The sequence below is a fragment of the Trachypithecus francoisi genome, unplaced genomic scaffold, assembly GCF_009764315.1.
Source record: "Trachypithecus francoisi isolate TF-2019V2 unplaced genomic scaffold, Tfra_2.0 Lachesis_group10, whole genome shotgun sequence".
Taxonomy (NCBI): Eukaryota; Metazoa; Chordata; class Mammalia; order Primates; family Cercopithecidae; genus Trachypithecus; species Trachypithecus francoisi.
Window position 1 is genome coordinate 116,249,923 of NW_022681455.1, and position 16,112 is coordinate 116,266,034.

Sequence of the window (16,112 nt, forward strand, 5' to 3'; positions counted from 1 at the left end):
AGAACTGCTTGTCTTGTAATTGTTTAGAGTCTTGTAATTGTATAGAGTTATAGAGTCAGTAGTCAACAATGTTTCCATGAAAATAATGTTAGAGTCAGGCAGAATCACTTTAAATTTCAAGCATTTAATAAAGGAATAAATGAAGCCAATATCACTCATGAACATAGACACCAAAATCTTAAACTACTGGCACCTCCAATCTAGAAATATATAAAAAGGGTATGTCATAAGCTAGTTGGATTTTTCTAAAATCGCAACGCTTTACAATAGTCACCACATGAACAGATTATGGAAGAAAAATACCATCATCACAACAGATGAAGAAAGACATTTAAAAACTTAAAAATTTGGAGAGATTTCAGATTTTTGAGGGAAGAAGCTAAGAACAACAGAAATAAAAGGGAACCCCTTAACCCCATATTTGGTAATATACGTTTGGAAATATACCTAATGTGAAGCTTGGCAATGTGGCAATGATGTTGTTTCTACCTCGATTTAGCATTTTACTGCATTTCTTAGCCAAGTAGTAAGGAAGAAAAATGAAAGTAGAAGGACTGGAAATAAATAAGAATACTTTTATTGGCAGACGGTGTGATTGTGTGCATACAAAATCCAGTGAATCCACAGACGCTAGTATACTTTTATTTACATTTCTGTTTATAATGCTATGTTTTGTCAACTGAAGAATAAGATTCATAAATATGGAAAGGAGAGCTTTATTTTTCATAAAGGATTGTAGCCTGCAGGGTGGCCGTTCTGACAGGCTGGGAAGCATAGCTCCCCAGCCAGAAACTAGAAACAGACACTTCAAGGGTCCAAAGAATAAGACAGGAATTTAAGCTGGATGGGGTGGCCAGATATACATATTCAATGAGCTATAGAGACAATAATACATATTTATGAAAGGAGAAACATATATATATATATGCAATTCAGCTTCATGCCTCTCTGTGACCCATGTTCAAAGATGGCGGCATCAGCATGATCCCAGGGTGGAGTGTTGTGCTCTTTGACATCCAAAGGTGAAGTAGAGGACACAAAAACCCTCACTGGGCATTCGTCATAGACTGGCCAGGATCATTCCGTGGTTGGTGGTCTCTCATCAGAAGAAAAGCTCATCTGTTGTTATGCTGAAACTGCTAAAAGAAGGGAGAGCAGTCAAGCAGTTGGTTGATATAAGTGGTGGAATCTTTTGAAAGGGCTGGTGTTTTTGAGCTCTTACAGAAGAAAGCTTAATGTCAGTGAAGGAACAGGTATAACGAGCTGTGTCTGACCTCCCATCCTGTCATGGCTGAGAACTCAGTTTTATTTTTTTTGAGACGGAGTTTCACTCTTGTCACCCAGGCTGGAGTGCAATGGCTCAATCTCGGCTCACTGCAACCTCTGCCTCTCAGGTTCAAGTGATTCTCCTGCCTAAACCTCCTGAGTAGCTGGGATTACAGGTACCTGCCACCATGTCTGGCTAATTTTTAGTAGAGACAGGGTTTCCCCATGTTGTGCAGGCTGGTCTTGAACTCCTGACCCCAGGTGATCCACCTGCCTTGGCCTCCCAAAGCATTGGGATTACAGGCGGGAGCCACCACGCCTGGCCGAGAACTCAGTTTTCTAGGTTAACTCTTGGGTCCCCTTGGTCAAGATGTGGTCTGTTCAGTAGGTTGGGCCCTTAGAATTTTATTTTTATTTCTCAGCTTCATAACAGAGGAGAAAAGCTATTCTTTCTTTTTTATCTTGTCCAAATTAAACTTTCAGTAATTTAAAGAATATCAATATCTACATTTTTAGAAATTTTTTTTACTATGTGTGTATGATATATTTATGTGTATTCCAGATTTACAAGACCTAGCTTTACCTTGTTTCATTTTGATAATTCTTGTACTATACTATTAATTAGGCAACTCACTTTAAAATTAAACATTGTGTCTCTGGTAAGGACTAGTTAATTCCATGGCCCAGAGATAGACAGGGGCAAACTGTTCACTTCTGTATCCCCTCTGTTCTCAAGTGGGTAATTGTGACGATACGGTTACTAAGGGTAGACGGTAAAGACTGGTTAAGTCCAGAACCCAGGCTGATGGGAAGTGCCCCCTTCAGGATAAGAGAAGAAAGGGGGGATGCCTTCTTTTTTATTTTTTTCCTTTTTTCCTCCTCTGTTCTCTCTTCCCAGATGGGTAGTCATGTCTTCATATCACAGGACATGCCCCTTGGATGCATCCCCTAAAAGTGGGAAAAATTTAATTTCTCCAAAACTTAAACTATTTGACTTATAAATGAACTAGGAGAAAATTACCAGTCAGCCTTGGAACCCAGTGCCCCTGTGCAAGAGGTCCTCAGATTAGCCTCTTCAGTCTTTCATAACTGAGAGCAGAACAGGAAGGACAGGGCTAAGCCTGTTGGGTAGGGCAAATGGCATCCTTTCCCCTCAAATAAAAGATCCATACCCCTTTTTATTACTTAAGGGACCAATTACCATTCTCCTACTGGTCCTTGGTAATGTCAAAATACCTCACACCTCTTTGGGGCAAAAATATAATCTCCAAGATCAATGCTCACTGAATACTTACCTGTCCTCTGAATTCATCTTTCTTTCTAATAGCCTTATTTCTCCCAGGAAAGCTACCTAAATCATTAACCAATAGCTTCAACCTAGACAGTCCTACCTCAGAGGTTTAGAAATATCCCACACTTACTCAGAAAAGTCCTAGCAAAAAATCTAACTGAACAATCTCTTGAGGGGGGATAACTTTTTTTTTCATTCAATTGTCACTTTATTGAAAGATGGTAGAATTACAAATTTAAACTATAACCTGGTAACTTTTAGTTAGGCAGCAAGTTTTAATAAAGGCAAATTGCTTATTCAGAAGTGATCATGGAACAACTCAGATGCAGAGTAAGAAGGATGAGAAACATCTGACTGGCCGATAGATTTTATTCTCACTGTATGAAATAAACTTTTCATTTTTAGGAGAGGTAAACTATAACTTCAGTAGACATCAATACAGAAATATTTTGTCACATAGTTTCCATTTAGTCAGTCAACTGTTTCTAGCTGTCTCAACTGGGATAAATACATTTACATAACTGGCTGTGCTTGAGCCTTCTTTGCCAGCAGCTTTAGGTCTGTAATGCACTTGGTAATTGTCTCCTTTTCCTGCTGTGCAGAGATGCTCTGCACCGCGTGCTTCTCCACCCAATTTATAATGTGCTTGTTCCTTTTGACACATCATGTTCTGCACAGATATATGATAGTCCAGGCAATTCTTTTTTTTTTTTTTTTTTTTTTTTTTTGAGACGGAGTCTCGCTCTGTCGCCCAGGCTGGAGTGCAGTGGCCGGATCTCAGCTCACTGCAAGCTCCGCCTCCCGGGTTTACGCCATTCTCTCGCCTCAGCCTCCCGAGTAGCTGGGACTACAGGCGCCCGCCATCTCGCCCGGCTAATTTTTTGTATATTTTAGTAGAGACGGGGTTTCACCGTGTTAGCCAGGATGGTCTCGATCTCCTGACCTCGTGATCCGCCCGTCTCGGCCTCCCAAAGTGCTGGGATTACAGGCTTGAGCCACCGCGCCCGGCCTTTTTTTTTTTTTTTTAAAGACAGTCTTGCTCTGTCGCCTAGGCTGGAGTGCAGTGGTGTGATCTCAGCTCACTGCAAGCTCCACCTCCCAGGTACACGCCATTCTCCTGCCTCAGCCTCCCCAGTAGCTGGGACTACAGGTGCCTACCACCAAGCCCAGCTAATTTTTTTTTGTATTTTTAGTAGAGACGGGGTTTCACCATGTTAGCCAGCATGGTCTCTATCTCCTAATCTTGTGATCGGCCCGCCTCGGCCTCCCAAAGTGCTGGGATTACAGACATGAGCCACCGTGCCTGGCCCCAGGCAATTCTTTACTTCCTTGTACACTCTATACAGTCGTTCCCAGTAAGTAACCTCCAAAGCCATAGGAATGTGATTCCTCTGCACATCAAAAAGGTAACGGCAGGACCTGATGTGACTTCTCCAAATCAGTTGTATCCTGGATTTGTTTGATGGGAGCCTGCTTTACCTCTTCTAGTTGGGCAAGTTTTTGCTCATTGAGTTTATCAGCAAATTCTGCAACACAGGCACAATATTTTTTAATTGCATAGACAAGTAACCCTACTACTGATATGGTAGAAAAGGTCTCTGTGGTAATCACTTATATTACTTTGGATAAAGCATACAAGATAAGCCCAATTCTGAGCACATAGGGTCCTGTTACACCAGTTTTAGGATAAAGAAACTGGAAGAATTCCTCAGGGATCAGTCCAAGATGAACTTTTCCTTGATATTCAGGAAGAGGTGGTAGAAGGGCAAGGTGTGGCTGCCCTGGGGCTGCCCTGTCTGAAAGGTTCTTGTTGCCTGCAATACCCCTGGACCTAGGAGGGCTGCATTCTTCAGAGAGACGGCCACTGTGGCAGCAGCATTGTCAGTGAAGGTCCAGGCAGCAATTTCAGCAATCCCCCCTGTGAGAGGGCGCATAACTTCTGCCGTATGCAGATAACTTCTTTATCTGTGCCCCCTTCACAGGACTCCAGGGTCACTAGGGCTCATCAGGGAAAGGAAACCCAGAAGCCTGGCATGCTGGCAAAAGTGTAAAAATTTTTACCAGACTTCAGGCCTCTCTCTCTCTGTGCAAACCATTTGTAGGAATGGTAAAAATCACTGTATTCTCTGCCTCTCCATGAATGACTTCTGACTTCCCTTCTTGAATTTTCCTTTCTCTGAGCTACCTGTGGAGGCTTTAAATGTTTTAAAAACTGCTTGCCACCTCCTTAAAAGTACCTCATATGCTCATGGTTAAGTCATAACCTTAGTTAAGATTTGTTTCACCTGTGAGGTTACTTTTGGTAATGTTCAAAGGCCAGAAACATTGTTCGTTTGGCCTGGATAAAGTAGGGTGATAAGAGATGTAAAATGACTTTTTTAAGAGCGCTATGGTTAAAAGTCAGCTTAATTAAAAGCAGATAGCCAAGCAGATACATATATTAACAGCTGAGATGTTCATGAATATCAAGTGGAATGAGAGTTAACGGAATGCACTGAACTAACAGAAGAGTGAAGTAATCTTTTTGACTTTTTGCAAAATCCTTTGTTTTTCAGAGCCAAGAAGACTTTGCTTTTGAGCTATTTACAGCTTTCACAATTGAGTGTACTCCTGTGAACAAAATTTGGAGCACATTTGTTTCTCTCTACCTGATTTCTCCAGAATTTGGAAACTATGGGTGAGTATTCTTAATGTGTGGCAATATAGTTATTTGCATAAATGCAATTAGAATGTTTTCTTTTGCAACAGGACACCATTGGAGAAATTGGCTGTTTTACCAGGATTTGACTGGAATGGCATGCTTTCCTTTAAGGAAATCAAGCTTGACTTATAGGGCCAATAAAGTTCCTTGGGGAGACTGGCCTCATACCTTGTCTACAGAGTCCCTGTAGGGGGACCTAACCTGTGGTGAGTAAAGAATGTCACTGTCTAACAGGCCCAGGTGCTCCAAGTTATCTAGAGACCTCAAGAGGAGAGAAATCTACCCTTCTCATAGGTATTTGAGGGTACAAACCCATGGCTGTGCTTGGCTTTTAAAATGTCTTATCTGAGATTTCTTATGGAACAGAGTTCCATCAAAGCCAATTTTAAAAGCCTATGTAAAAATAATTATCCTTGCTGCATTTTATGCAATCAGGCCAAATATAAGACTAACGTTTATTTTACAAACAAATCATTCCTATCATGATTTTAATAAAAAGGAGGACTGTAAAGAGAAAAACTATGTGTCACAATTTATGGTACACCTACTATTACTTTCTAATGTCATCAGTTCTAAGCTTTTGTCTGCATTGTAGCCTAACCTTGCTTATTTCTGTGAACCAACCGGTGATCTCTCACTGCAGCTCAGAAGAAACAAAAGAGATGGGTAACTTAAAAATCTGGACCAATATTCTAGTTCTGGGCACATTGAAGTAAGTTGGCAGCCCAAGTCTTAGCAGGCATGACCATGGCTACCAGTTACCTGGGCATCTTGGCAGCCTTAATTTTTTGGAGCCGTCCTCATTCCCTTATTTTGCTTTGGTCTATTTCTTCTAAATCTAGTAACACGATTTGTCTCCTGTTGCCTTCAGGCCATCAAGCTCCAGATGATCCTCAGTGTGGGATACTGTCCTCTCAATATTCAAGAGGCACCCCTCTACAGGGGACCCCTAAACTGCCCATTAATGGGACAGGAAGGCAAACTCCTGCCCCTGTCTCCCTTGGACCTTGCTAGATACTACTTTTGCCAACCCATGGAGTCACCCTTCTACCCTGACAGCTAGCAAGAGGCCAAGACCTGCAGAACCACCACAGCCCTGTTGTCAGCGGGAAGCAGTTAAAGAAGACTGCCCTTCGTCTAATTTCTTTCAAAGATTTGAGGTCTTGGGGTCTTGAGGGGGAAAATTTTACAGGTAGTTAGACAGGCATGAGCCAGGCAGGAGAGGGCTCTCCCCCACCCCCTAGGAAAGTCGAGTGATGGTTCAACAAGTTTCTTTTTTTTTTTTTTTTTTTTGAGACGGAGTCTCGCTCTGTCGCCCAGGCTGGAGTGCAGTGGCCGGATCTCAGCTCACTGCAAGCTCCGCCTCCCGGGTTTACGCCATTCTCCTGCCTCAGCCTCCCGAGTAGCTGGGACTACAGGTGCCTGCCACCGCGCCCGGCTAGTTTTTTGTATTTTTTAGTAGAGACAGGGTTTCACTGTGTTAGCCAGGATGGTCTCGAACTCCTGACCTCGTGATCCGCCCGTCTCGGCCTCCCAAAGTGCTGGGATTACAGGCTTGAGCCACCGCGCCCGGCCTGGTTCAACAAGTTTCACATTGCCTCTGTAAAGGGGATAAACTGGCCACCAGGGCCAGGGAGAGGCCATTTTCTGATGGTCCATACCTGTTACACTAAAGTGTTAATTGAATGCAGATGCCAGGGAGCAGCAAATTATGGGGCATGTGCATCAAGAGACAAAATGGTAGAATATGTCCTGAGGGAACTCCACCAGAAAGTGGAGGAAAAGCCTCAGATGGGTACACATACAACTTCCTAAACACACTTTGTGTGCTTATTTTTCAAGCACTGCACATGTGGGCAGATTGCCCTAAAAGAAGAATCATGGAAAAGGGGTCACCCTATAAAGTCCTAAGATCAAGGTTAAAGACCACACTTGACCTTCATGTCCCAACTTAGGTTTCTTCCAAACTTACTTCCCTTTCTTTCCTGTTCTAAAGTCCTTTTAAATAAACATCCACTCCTGCTCTGGAAAAAAGAATGAAACGTTGTGCCTCATAAATCTCACATGTATCTATAGATCTAGTTCATTCTTATTAACTGTGCTAGCTTATTACTTTATACTTTATTTTGATTCTTCATCAGTCAACTTGAAATACTGTGTTTCTATGGCTGTGTATTCTTTGGAACACTTGGAAGAATTTCTATGTAGGACACATCTAATAGAGAATTGGTGGGAAATTTCAGCTTTTAACGCAAGTTGCCTAATTCATATTATAATACATGCTTTGACAAAACTCTGGAATCTTTGAGAAATAATTCTACATGTCAAAGACCAAAACTATTAAAAAGACCTGGAAGTTCAAAGACACTTGATCTTTTCTAAAAAATCAGGTCAGCACCTGACATTCAGAGACTCACCCGGGTACTTCAGATCTTTGTTGGCTTTGGTGTCACATCCCTAGATGATTTGGTCACAAACTCTGGATTCCTGGGCAGCAGCTGTCAGCTAAGAGGGCTGGTAGGGGTTGCTTCAGCACAGCAACTTCCTGAGGCTTTTCAGAGTCCTCTTGTACAGTTTTGTTTTCTTCCTTTTTCTAGAGACAAGGTCTTGCCATGGTGCCCAGGCTGGTCTTGAATCCCTGGGCTCAGAGAGGTCTTCCTGCCCTGGCTTCCCAAAGTGCTAGGATTACAGGTGTGAGCCATTGTGCTTGGCTTTATGTACTGTGTCTTTAAATGCCTTTCAATTCAAAGCTCTTGCTTTTATATTGGGCTGCTTCTGAGATGTACAAAGGCCGTGCTGATGTTGCCGCAGCTCCCTTCACAGGCAGAGCTTCTTCGGTGGAGCTGGCTGCTGAGAAGATACAGCTGGGTCGTGGTAGGCCACATCCTGGAGATACTGCTCTGGTCCATGGAGGAGAGAGCTTTGCAAGAGTAGCCTTTAGAACCCCCTATCCAGTTGTCACTGCTGTGGGACTTTGTGGTTACTCTGTTCTTGTTGGCTATATTGCCTCTGAGGTGAACAATGCCTGAAGCAGGGTCTGGGCAAGAGCCTCCTTCTGAAGACAAAATGTCGTTAGACTTTGCATGATGTGGTTTGAGCAATACTCCTGCAATCTTTGTGCTTGCTAGTTTTTCAATCCATATTATATGGAGTCAGACTTTTCAAGGCCACCATAAACTATATGGTCAGGAGCTATAACACATGTGGACACTGTAGACAGTTTTAGTTTTCTTCTTCTTTTTTATTTTATCTTTCACAGACAGGGTCTCACTCTTGTCACCCAGGCTGGAGTGTAGTGGAATGATCACGGCTCACTGCAGCCTCCACCTCCCAGGCTCAAGTGATCTTTTCACTTCAGCCTCTGAAGTAGCTTGGACCATAGGCAGAAGCCACTACACCTAGCTAAATTTTTTTTTTTAGTTTTTTTTTTTGTTTAGTTTTGTTTGGAGAGATGGGATCTTCCAATATTGCCCTGGCTGGCGTCGAACTGCTGGGCTCAAGTGATCCTCCTGCCTCAGCCTCTTGAGTAGCTGGGACCACAGGAGCACACCATCATGCCCAGCTAATTTTTTAAAAAAGTTTTTTATAGAGACAGGGACTCACCATGTTGCCCAGGCTTTTCTTGAACTCCTGGGCTCAAACAACCTCACCTGGCTTTTTTTTTTTTTTCTTTTATAAATGTGGAGGCTTCTGGTAAGGGCTCTGCCTTGTGCTACTGTGTGGGTGACTGTGGTTCTCTGACACTTAGCAGTACTTTGCAGAGCTTCATCCTTGGTTCCCTGCTGCAGACACTTGCCTATTCCTCACCTTAAAGTTGCTGCAGTTGGGCCCTGGGTTGCTCTGAAGCCCCTTCCTGCGTATCTTGCCCCAGAGGCAGCAGGGGTGAGTCGGCAGCTATTTGGGGAGGCACGTGCTGCAGTTGAGAGCACAACGGCTTTCCATTATTCTGAGGCAGTTGACTCTGCAGCTGTGACTGAGCCAGGGCCACTGCTTCCCTAGATCCCAAGGACCCGAGTCCATCGGCAGCCGTTCCTGGACCATCATCCCCTCTAAGTAATTCTGAGGCTGTTGGTGCTGCTGCGGGTGATACTGCCAATCATTCTGCTGCTGTTCTCGCAGCAGTGAGAGAGAGAATGAGCAATGACAATGGTCTTTCTTCACCCCATATGCGCCTTGAGCATAATCCAAAAGGAAAGGACTTGCATGCTGGCTTTCCCTGGTTTCAGTCCTTTCTCCATGAAAATATGGCACAGAAGATGGAGAAGGATGAAGGCATACTGCAGAGTTGTAGCTGAGAAAACGATAGTCAGTAGAATGCCCACTTCCTGTGTCACCTCCATACTCCAAAGCACAGCGTGGTTGCTTTCCAGTGCCTGTGACCAGATGGGAGCTCTGGGAGGCCACCTGTTGACTGGGAATCCCCGGTTTCTCCAGATAAGAGCAGTGGGGGCCCACCTGTTGACTGAGAATCTCTTGGTTCTCCAAAGAGAAGCAATTGTAGCCCATCTGTTGACTGGGAATCTTCTGTTTCTCCAGAAGGGAGCAGCCAGCTTTACTCATCAAAACCCTCTGGGCTCCAGAGAAGCTCTGCTCTGTGGCATAGTTGGGAGCTGCAGCCTGAGCCTCCTGGCAGCTTAAAAATGGATGGGCTTGGACTGGAAAATAATGCTTTTTCTGAAGAACAAATATTCTGTGTCTTTCTGCAGGTGGAAGTCTGGCTCTTTTATTTTGGAACCAATTCTAGAGAGAAAAGATAATATTATTTTATTAAATCTACTTATCTGAATATATTCTTATATGCATTCCTTAATGTAGGAGGATTTTTTCTATTTAAGCCTCTTCCAAACAGAATTCCTGACTTGCCTGCTGACATTAAAGCATATAAATAATAAAGGCAATCTATCCTAGGAGGCACATGCGGTAACACAGGTCATGCACTGTGCATTTCTAGAACCATAACCTCCTTCACTGGAGACAGTGACACCATGGTTTACATGTAAACCGTGGCTTTCCAGAATCTCTCCCCAACCTGTTTGTGACCCATATGCAATGTTCTGCTTGTTCACTAAGAAACCCACTCTGTGCTACAGAAGAGGCTCCCAGCTGTCCCACCTAGTCATGCATTGTTCACACAACCCTGCTACTTTACTCATACTCTCCCGGTAAGGAGAATTAGTGGTGTATTTTCTGACATCCACATTTCTGTTCCTTTTCTTCACTTTTTTTTTTTTTAGAGATAGAGTTTTGCTCTTGTTGCCCAGGCTGGAGTGCAGTGGTACAATCTCGGCTCACTGCAACCTCCGCCTCCTGGGATCAACTGATTCTCCTACCTCAGACTCCGAGTAGCTGGGATTACAGGTGCATCACCATGCCTGGCTAATTTTTTTGTTTTTTAGTAGAGATGGGGTTTCGCCATGTTGGCCAGCCTGGCGCTGAACTTCTGACTCGGGTGATCTGCCCGCCTCAGCCTCCCAAAGTGCTGGGATTACTTGTATTTTACAAAAATACAAGTGCTGGCATGAGCCACTGCACCTGGCCTACTTTTCTGTTTCTTTTTTTTTTTTTTTTTTTTTTTTTTTTTTTTTTTGAGACGGAGTCTTGCTCTGCCACCCAGGCTGGAGTGCAGTGGCCGGCTCTCAGCTCACTGCAAGCTCCGCCTCCCGGGTTCACGCCATTCTCCTGTCTCAGCCTCCCGAGTAGCTGGGACTACAGGCGCCCGCCTCGTCGCCCGGCTAGTTTTTTGTATTTTTTAGTAGAGACGGGGTTTCACCGTATTAGCCAGGATGGTCTCGATCTCCTGACCTCGTGATCCGCCCGTCTCGGCCTCCCAAAGTGCTGGGATTACAGGTTTGAGCCACCGCGCCTGGCCAGTTTTTCTGTTTCTTATATGCACATAATTCTTACATGCATTGGCTCACAGGTTACAACCAAAGAGTACAATTGTTTGAATAACTTCCTGAGCATATATTTGTTGTCTGACTCTGAGGGAAAAAAAAGACACCATTTTTCCTCTGCTCTCATACCACAACAATCAACAGGGAAAGCCTTGTGTGAGCAAATGTGTTTTTCCACACACCAGGTCAACAGTTCTGCAGTACACACAAGCTGGGTGTCCTTCAGTTCAATTCTGACACTACATACCTGGAAATACTGTCAGATCCCACAGGTCGAGGGCTCAGTCCTGCAAGACTGCCCCTCCTTCAGATGCCAGTTGCAAGTCTGGGCTTCTGAAACTTTTGACTGACTGGCTTCAGGTCAGGGCTACTGTTGACCTCCTCTCTGGGTTTGATTAACTTGCCAGTGTGGCTTACAGAACTAAATGAAACACTTAGGTTTACCAGTTGATTAGAAAGGATATTACAAAGGATATAGATGGGCGGATGCATAGGATGAGATATAGGGCAAGGGATGCAGAGCTTTCCTGCCTTCCCTGGATAAGCCACCTCCAGAACTTCCACATGTTCAACTATGTGGACCCTCTTCAAACTCAGTCCTTTTTTTTTTTTTTCCTGGAGGCTTTATTGTATAGTCATGATTGATTAAGCCATTGGCTATTGGTGATCAATTTAACCTTCAGCTCCATCTCCTCTCCAGAAGTTGGAGGATGGGGTTGAAAGTCCCAATTTTCTAATCCTGCCTGGATCTTTTCAACCCTCATTCTGAAGCTACTAGGGGCTACCACCCATCAGTCAGCTCACTAGCAGACAACTCTCAGATTTAAATCTTAGCTAAGTGCTCTCCCAGCCCTTCAGAACTGCATATTCAAACTTTCACTTAGCGTTTCCACTTGGATGTTTATCTGACATATGAAACTTCATGTGTCCAAAATGTAAATTTTGATTTCTCTGACACACCTGCTCCTCCCTAGGTCCCCTCCTTAGTAAAAGGCAACTCTCATCTTCCATAGACTTAAGTCAAACATCCAAGTAACCTTTGAGTCCACCTTATCTTTCACAGCATATCCCACACATGGTAAACTTTGTCAGCTTCATCTCAAACATCTACAGTCTCATTAGTCCCATCCACCTGCACAGCTAGCAAGCTGGCCCAAACCACCGTCACCACCACTAACCACGGCAGCATCAACTCATCCACTGCTTCCAAATTTGCCTTGCTGCAGTCTGGTTTTCACAATACATACCCACTGTATTTTCACAAGTACATAATACTATTTCTTATGCAATGAAATGCTATATACTGCTTAGTTCTTTATATTTTTCATATTGTTGTGTGCGTGTGTACAATTTTCTCTGAAATTGGTTATGGATACCAATGTCTGAGAATGTCTCAGGCCCTCATACCTATGAAATGGTGTGGCATTTGCATATATACTATGCATGTTCTCTCATATGCTTTAAACCATCTCTAGATGACATACAATACCTGATACTTAATATAACGCAAATGTTACATAAATATTTCTTATTCTGTATTGTTTTAAAATTTGTATCATTTTAAAATTTTTGTACTGTTATTTGTGCTTCCCCGCCAACCCTGACCTCCCGTTGTTTTTGAAACAGAGTCTCACTTTGTCACACAGGCTCGAATGCAGTGATGTGATCAGGGCTGGAAGCGAGAGCCACAGCACCCATCCAATTTTCATTTTTTAACTTTCCAAATCTGCATGTGGACCCAGTGGATACGGAGGATTAACTGTATATACATATATATTTTAATTACTCTCTCCAATTTCTTTGAATTCTGTACCTTCCTATCCAATCCCCTGCATTCTACCTCCGTCTGTACTCATTGCCCTTTAATGTTATAGGAAACAGCTGGATGTGGTGACCCACGCTTGTAATCCCAGGACTGCTGAGGCGGGTGAATCTCTTGATCCCAGGAGTTCATGATCAGTCTGGGCAACATGGTAAGACCCCATTTTTTACAAAAAAATACGAAGCCCAGCAGGGTGGTGTGCTCCTGTAGTCCCAGCTACTCAGCGGACTGAGGTGGGGGAATCATCTGAGCCCGGAAAGCGGAGGCTGCAGTGAGCTGTGATTGTGCCACTGTAAATGCGCCTGGGTGACAGGAGTGAGACCCTGTTTCAATTAAAAAAAAAAAAAAATCTTGAACTTACATCTATTACATTCACTGGACATTCAAATTTGTTGGCCAGTGTTTTCCTAGTTGTGTAATCGGGATAACAGTTTTCTCCAAATAATTCCTTAAGTTCCTGCAATAATTCTTCAGAAAATTTATGTCGGTGTTTTGTTTTTCTTTCTTTGTTTGTTTGTCTTTTTTCATTATGATGATTCTCTTTGGCTGGGAAACCTGACAAAAGTATCAACAGAGAGAAGAACATTGGAGAATATTGGTAATTACCAGACCAAAGAAGAGTTCCAAACAGTGTTAGCACCATTGATCCCCTCCCCTTCCCAAGGTGAAATCCAGGCGTGACCTCATAGCTACTCACAGTAATAAAATTACAAATGAAAGCAGGAATTGGCTAACTCTAGGCCTATGGGCCAGATCCAGCCAGTTGTCTGATTTTGTAAACAGAGTTTTATCGAAACACCAGTCACATTCATTCACTTACGTATTGTCTATGGCTGTTTTCAAGCCACAGTAGCAGAGTTAGTTGAGGCTCAAATGTGTCTAGGGTCCCCACAGCCTAACATATTTACTATCTGGATTCGAGAATTTATCTTTAAAATTGGAACTAATTGCAGAAGAATATTTTCTTATTTCATCACTGTAATGTATAAGAGGAAAAACTCATCTATACTGATTGAAAGGCAGGATATGGGCTACTGAGGGAACGGACTCGGAGCCTGAAAGGAAGCGAACGAAGGCCTCTGGGTGCCACTAGGTTCTCTTTATCTGAGTGCTCTCTGAGTTCCATAAGAGTAGTTGGTTTGTGAACATTCATTAAATTAAACATGTATAAATATTCGCTATTTTTAGCATGCACACTATATTTCAATTAAATCCTTCTTTTTTTATTTATTTTTGAGACAGAGTCTTCCTCTGTCGCCTAGGCTGGAGTGCAGTGGCGTGGTCTCAGCTCACTGCAACCTCCGCCTATTGGGTTCAAGCGATTCTTACACCTCAGCCTTTGGAGTAGCTGAGACTACACGTACGCACCACCACCGTGCCTTCCTAATTTTTTTTTTAATTTTTGAGATGGAGACTCGCTCTGTCGCCCAGGCTGGAGTGCAATGGCGCCATCTCGGCTCACTGCAAGCTCCACCTCCCCAGTTCACGCTATTCTCCTGCCTCAGCCTCCCGAGTAGCTGGGACCACAGGCACCCGCCACCTCGCCCGACTCATTTTTTGTATTTTTAGTACAGACAGGGTTTCACCGTGTTTTCACCAGGAGGGTCTCAATATCCTGACCTCATGAGCCACCCGCCTCGGCCTCACAAAGTGCTGGGAATTACAGGAGTGAGCCACCGCGCCCGCCCGGCCTTTTTTTTTTTTTTTTTTTTTCTGTAGCGACAGTACTTTGCTATGCTGCCTAGGCTGGTTTCAAACTCCTGAATTCAATTGATCCCCCTGCTTTGGCTTCCTTGTTTTATTAATTGTTACTCTGCATTTTTACTTTAGGCATACAACCAAAGTCATACTAAATTGGATAAACACTTAAATGTACATATTAGAAAATTATAATCAATCACCTAAGTTTCCAAAGAGAGAATTTACTGAAAATGTACAAAATTACCAAAAGAGGAAGCAGTAGGGAGTAGGAAAATTAATGAAAGAGGTAAAACTCATGAGACAATTGCGAAGGTTAAGAAAGATACACAAGAACTGGTACTTTGTAATAGAAAGTAATACATCTTAATAAAATTCTGTAGGATGCATTAAGTAGTTCATATATTCTTTTCTCCACTTAAAGTGGAGACATTAAAATTTTAGGTAGACATCACTTGTAGGGGACTCACGGCTGCCATTTTACATTTGAATTTCCAGAGTCCAACTTCAAAGTACCCATGGCTGTTCTAACAATTTATCAGCGAAAAACAGCTGCTGCTCCAACAATCTGTACCTCTAACCGTGTTTGTGCTTTAAACTTTGACTTGAAAAAAAGCAAGGAGGCCGGGCGCGGTGGCTCAAGCCTGTAATCCCAGCACTTTGGGAGGCCGAGACGGGCGGATCACGAGGTCAGGAGATCGAGACCATCCTGGCTAACACGGCGAAACCCCGTCTCTACTAAAAAAAATACAAAAACTAGCCGGGCGAGGTGGCGGCGCCTGTAGTCCCAGCTACCCGGGAGGCTGAGGCAGGAGAATGGCGTAAACCCGGGAGGTGGAGCTTGCAGTGAGCTGAGATCTGGCCACTGCACTCCAGCCTGGGCGACCGAGGGAGACTCTTAAATGTACATATTAGAAAATTATAATCAATCACCTAAGTTTCCAAAGAGAATTTACTGAAAAAAAAAAAAGCAAGGCATGTAGCATTACCAAAGAACGGAGGAAAAAGCTGATGGGAACGTACCACCTGAAGTGCCATCCGAATTCATCTTGGGTAGAAGACCTGGACTCCACGGAGATCAGAGAGTAACTGAGCAGCTCCCAAGACACAGGCTTTATGTAGGGTCAAGGTGATCCACCCTTTTCTTAAATACCTTTCAATTTAATCCCCTCATTAAATATTTAACACCTGTAGAAAGACACTTGAAGTAATTAGATTAAGTAGAAGTACAGATTCTACTAGGCGATTTTGCCTCTTTAATAATACCTTTCTAAATGACTCGTTTAATTATTTTGATTTGGTTACATTAGTTTCTACATTATAAGAATGTCCTTACCTTACTTTGTATTTTTTGTTTTCCTCATCTGAAACTCATGTCTTTTCATCATTGCGATGTAGAGCAGTCAACCTGGCGGCTCTACACTCCCTATTTTTTCAATA

At 43.3% G+C, this 16,112-nt stretch overlaps 1 protein-coding gene and 1 pseudogene across 1 annotated transcript; both read right to left on the reverse strand.

The window, feature by feature from the left end:
* Positions 1-3,895: 3,895 nt before the first annotated feature.
* Positions 3,896-4,553, reverse strand: LOC117088072 (annotated as a pseudogene).
* A 4,513-nt stretch (positions 4,554-9,066) lies between these two features.
* On the reverse strand, positions 9,067-15,720 carry LOC117088620 (cytoplasmic polyadenylated homeobox-like). Its single transcript, XM_033219857.1, is given in 4 exon segments — positions 9,067-9,239; positions 9,242-9,998; positions 13,336-13,529; positions 15,696-15,720. Coding segments are annotated over 4 exon segments (1,149 nt in total).
* Positions 15,721-16,112: the final 392 nt, after the last annotated feature.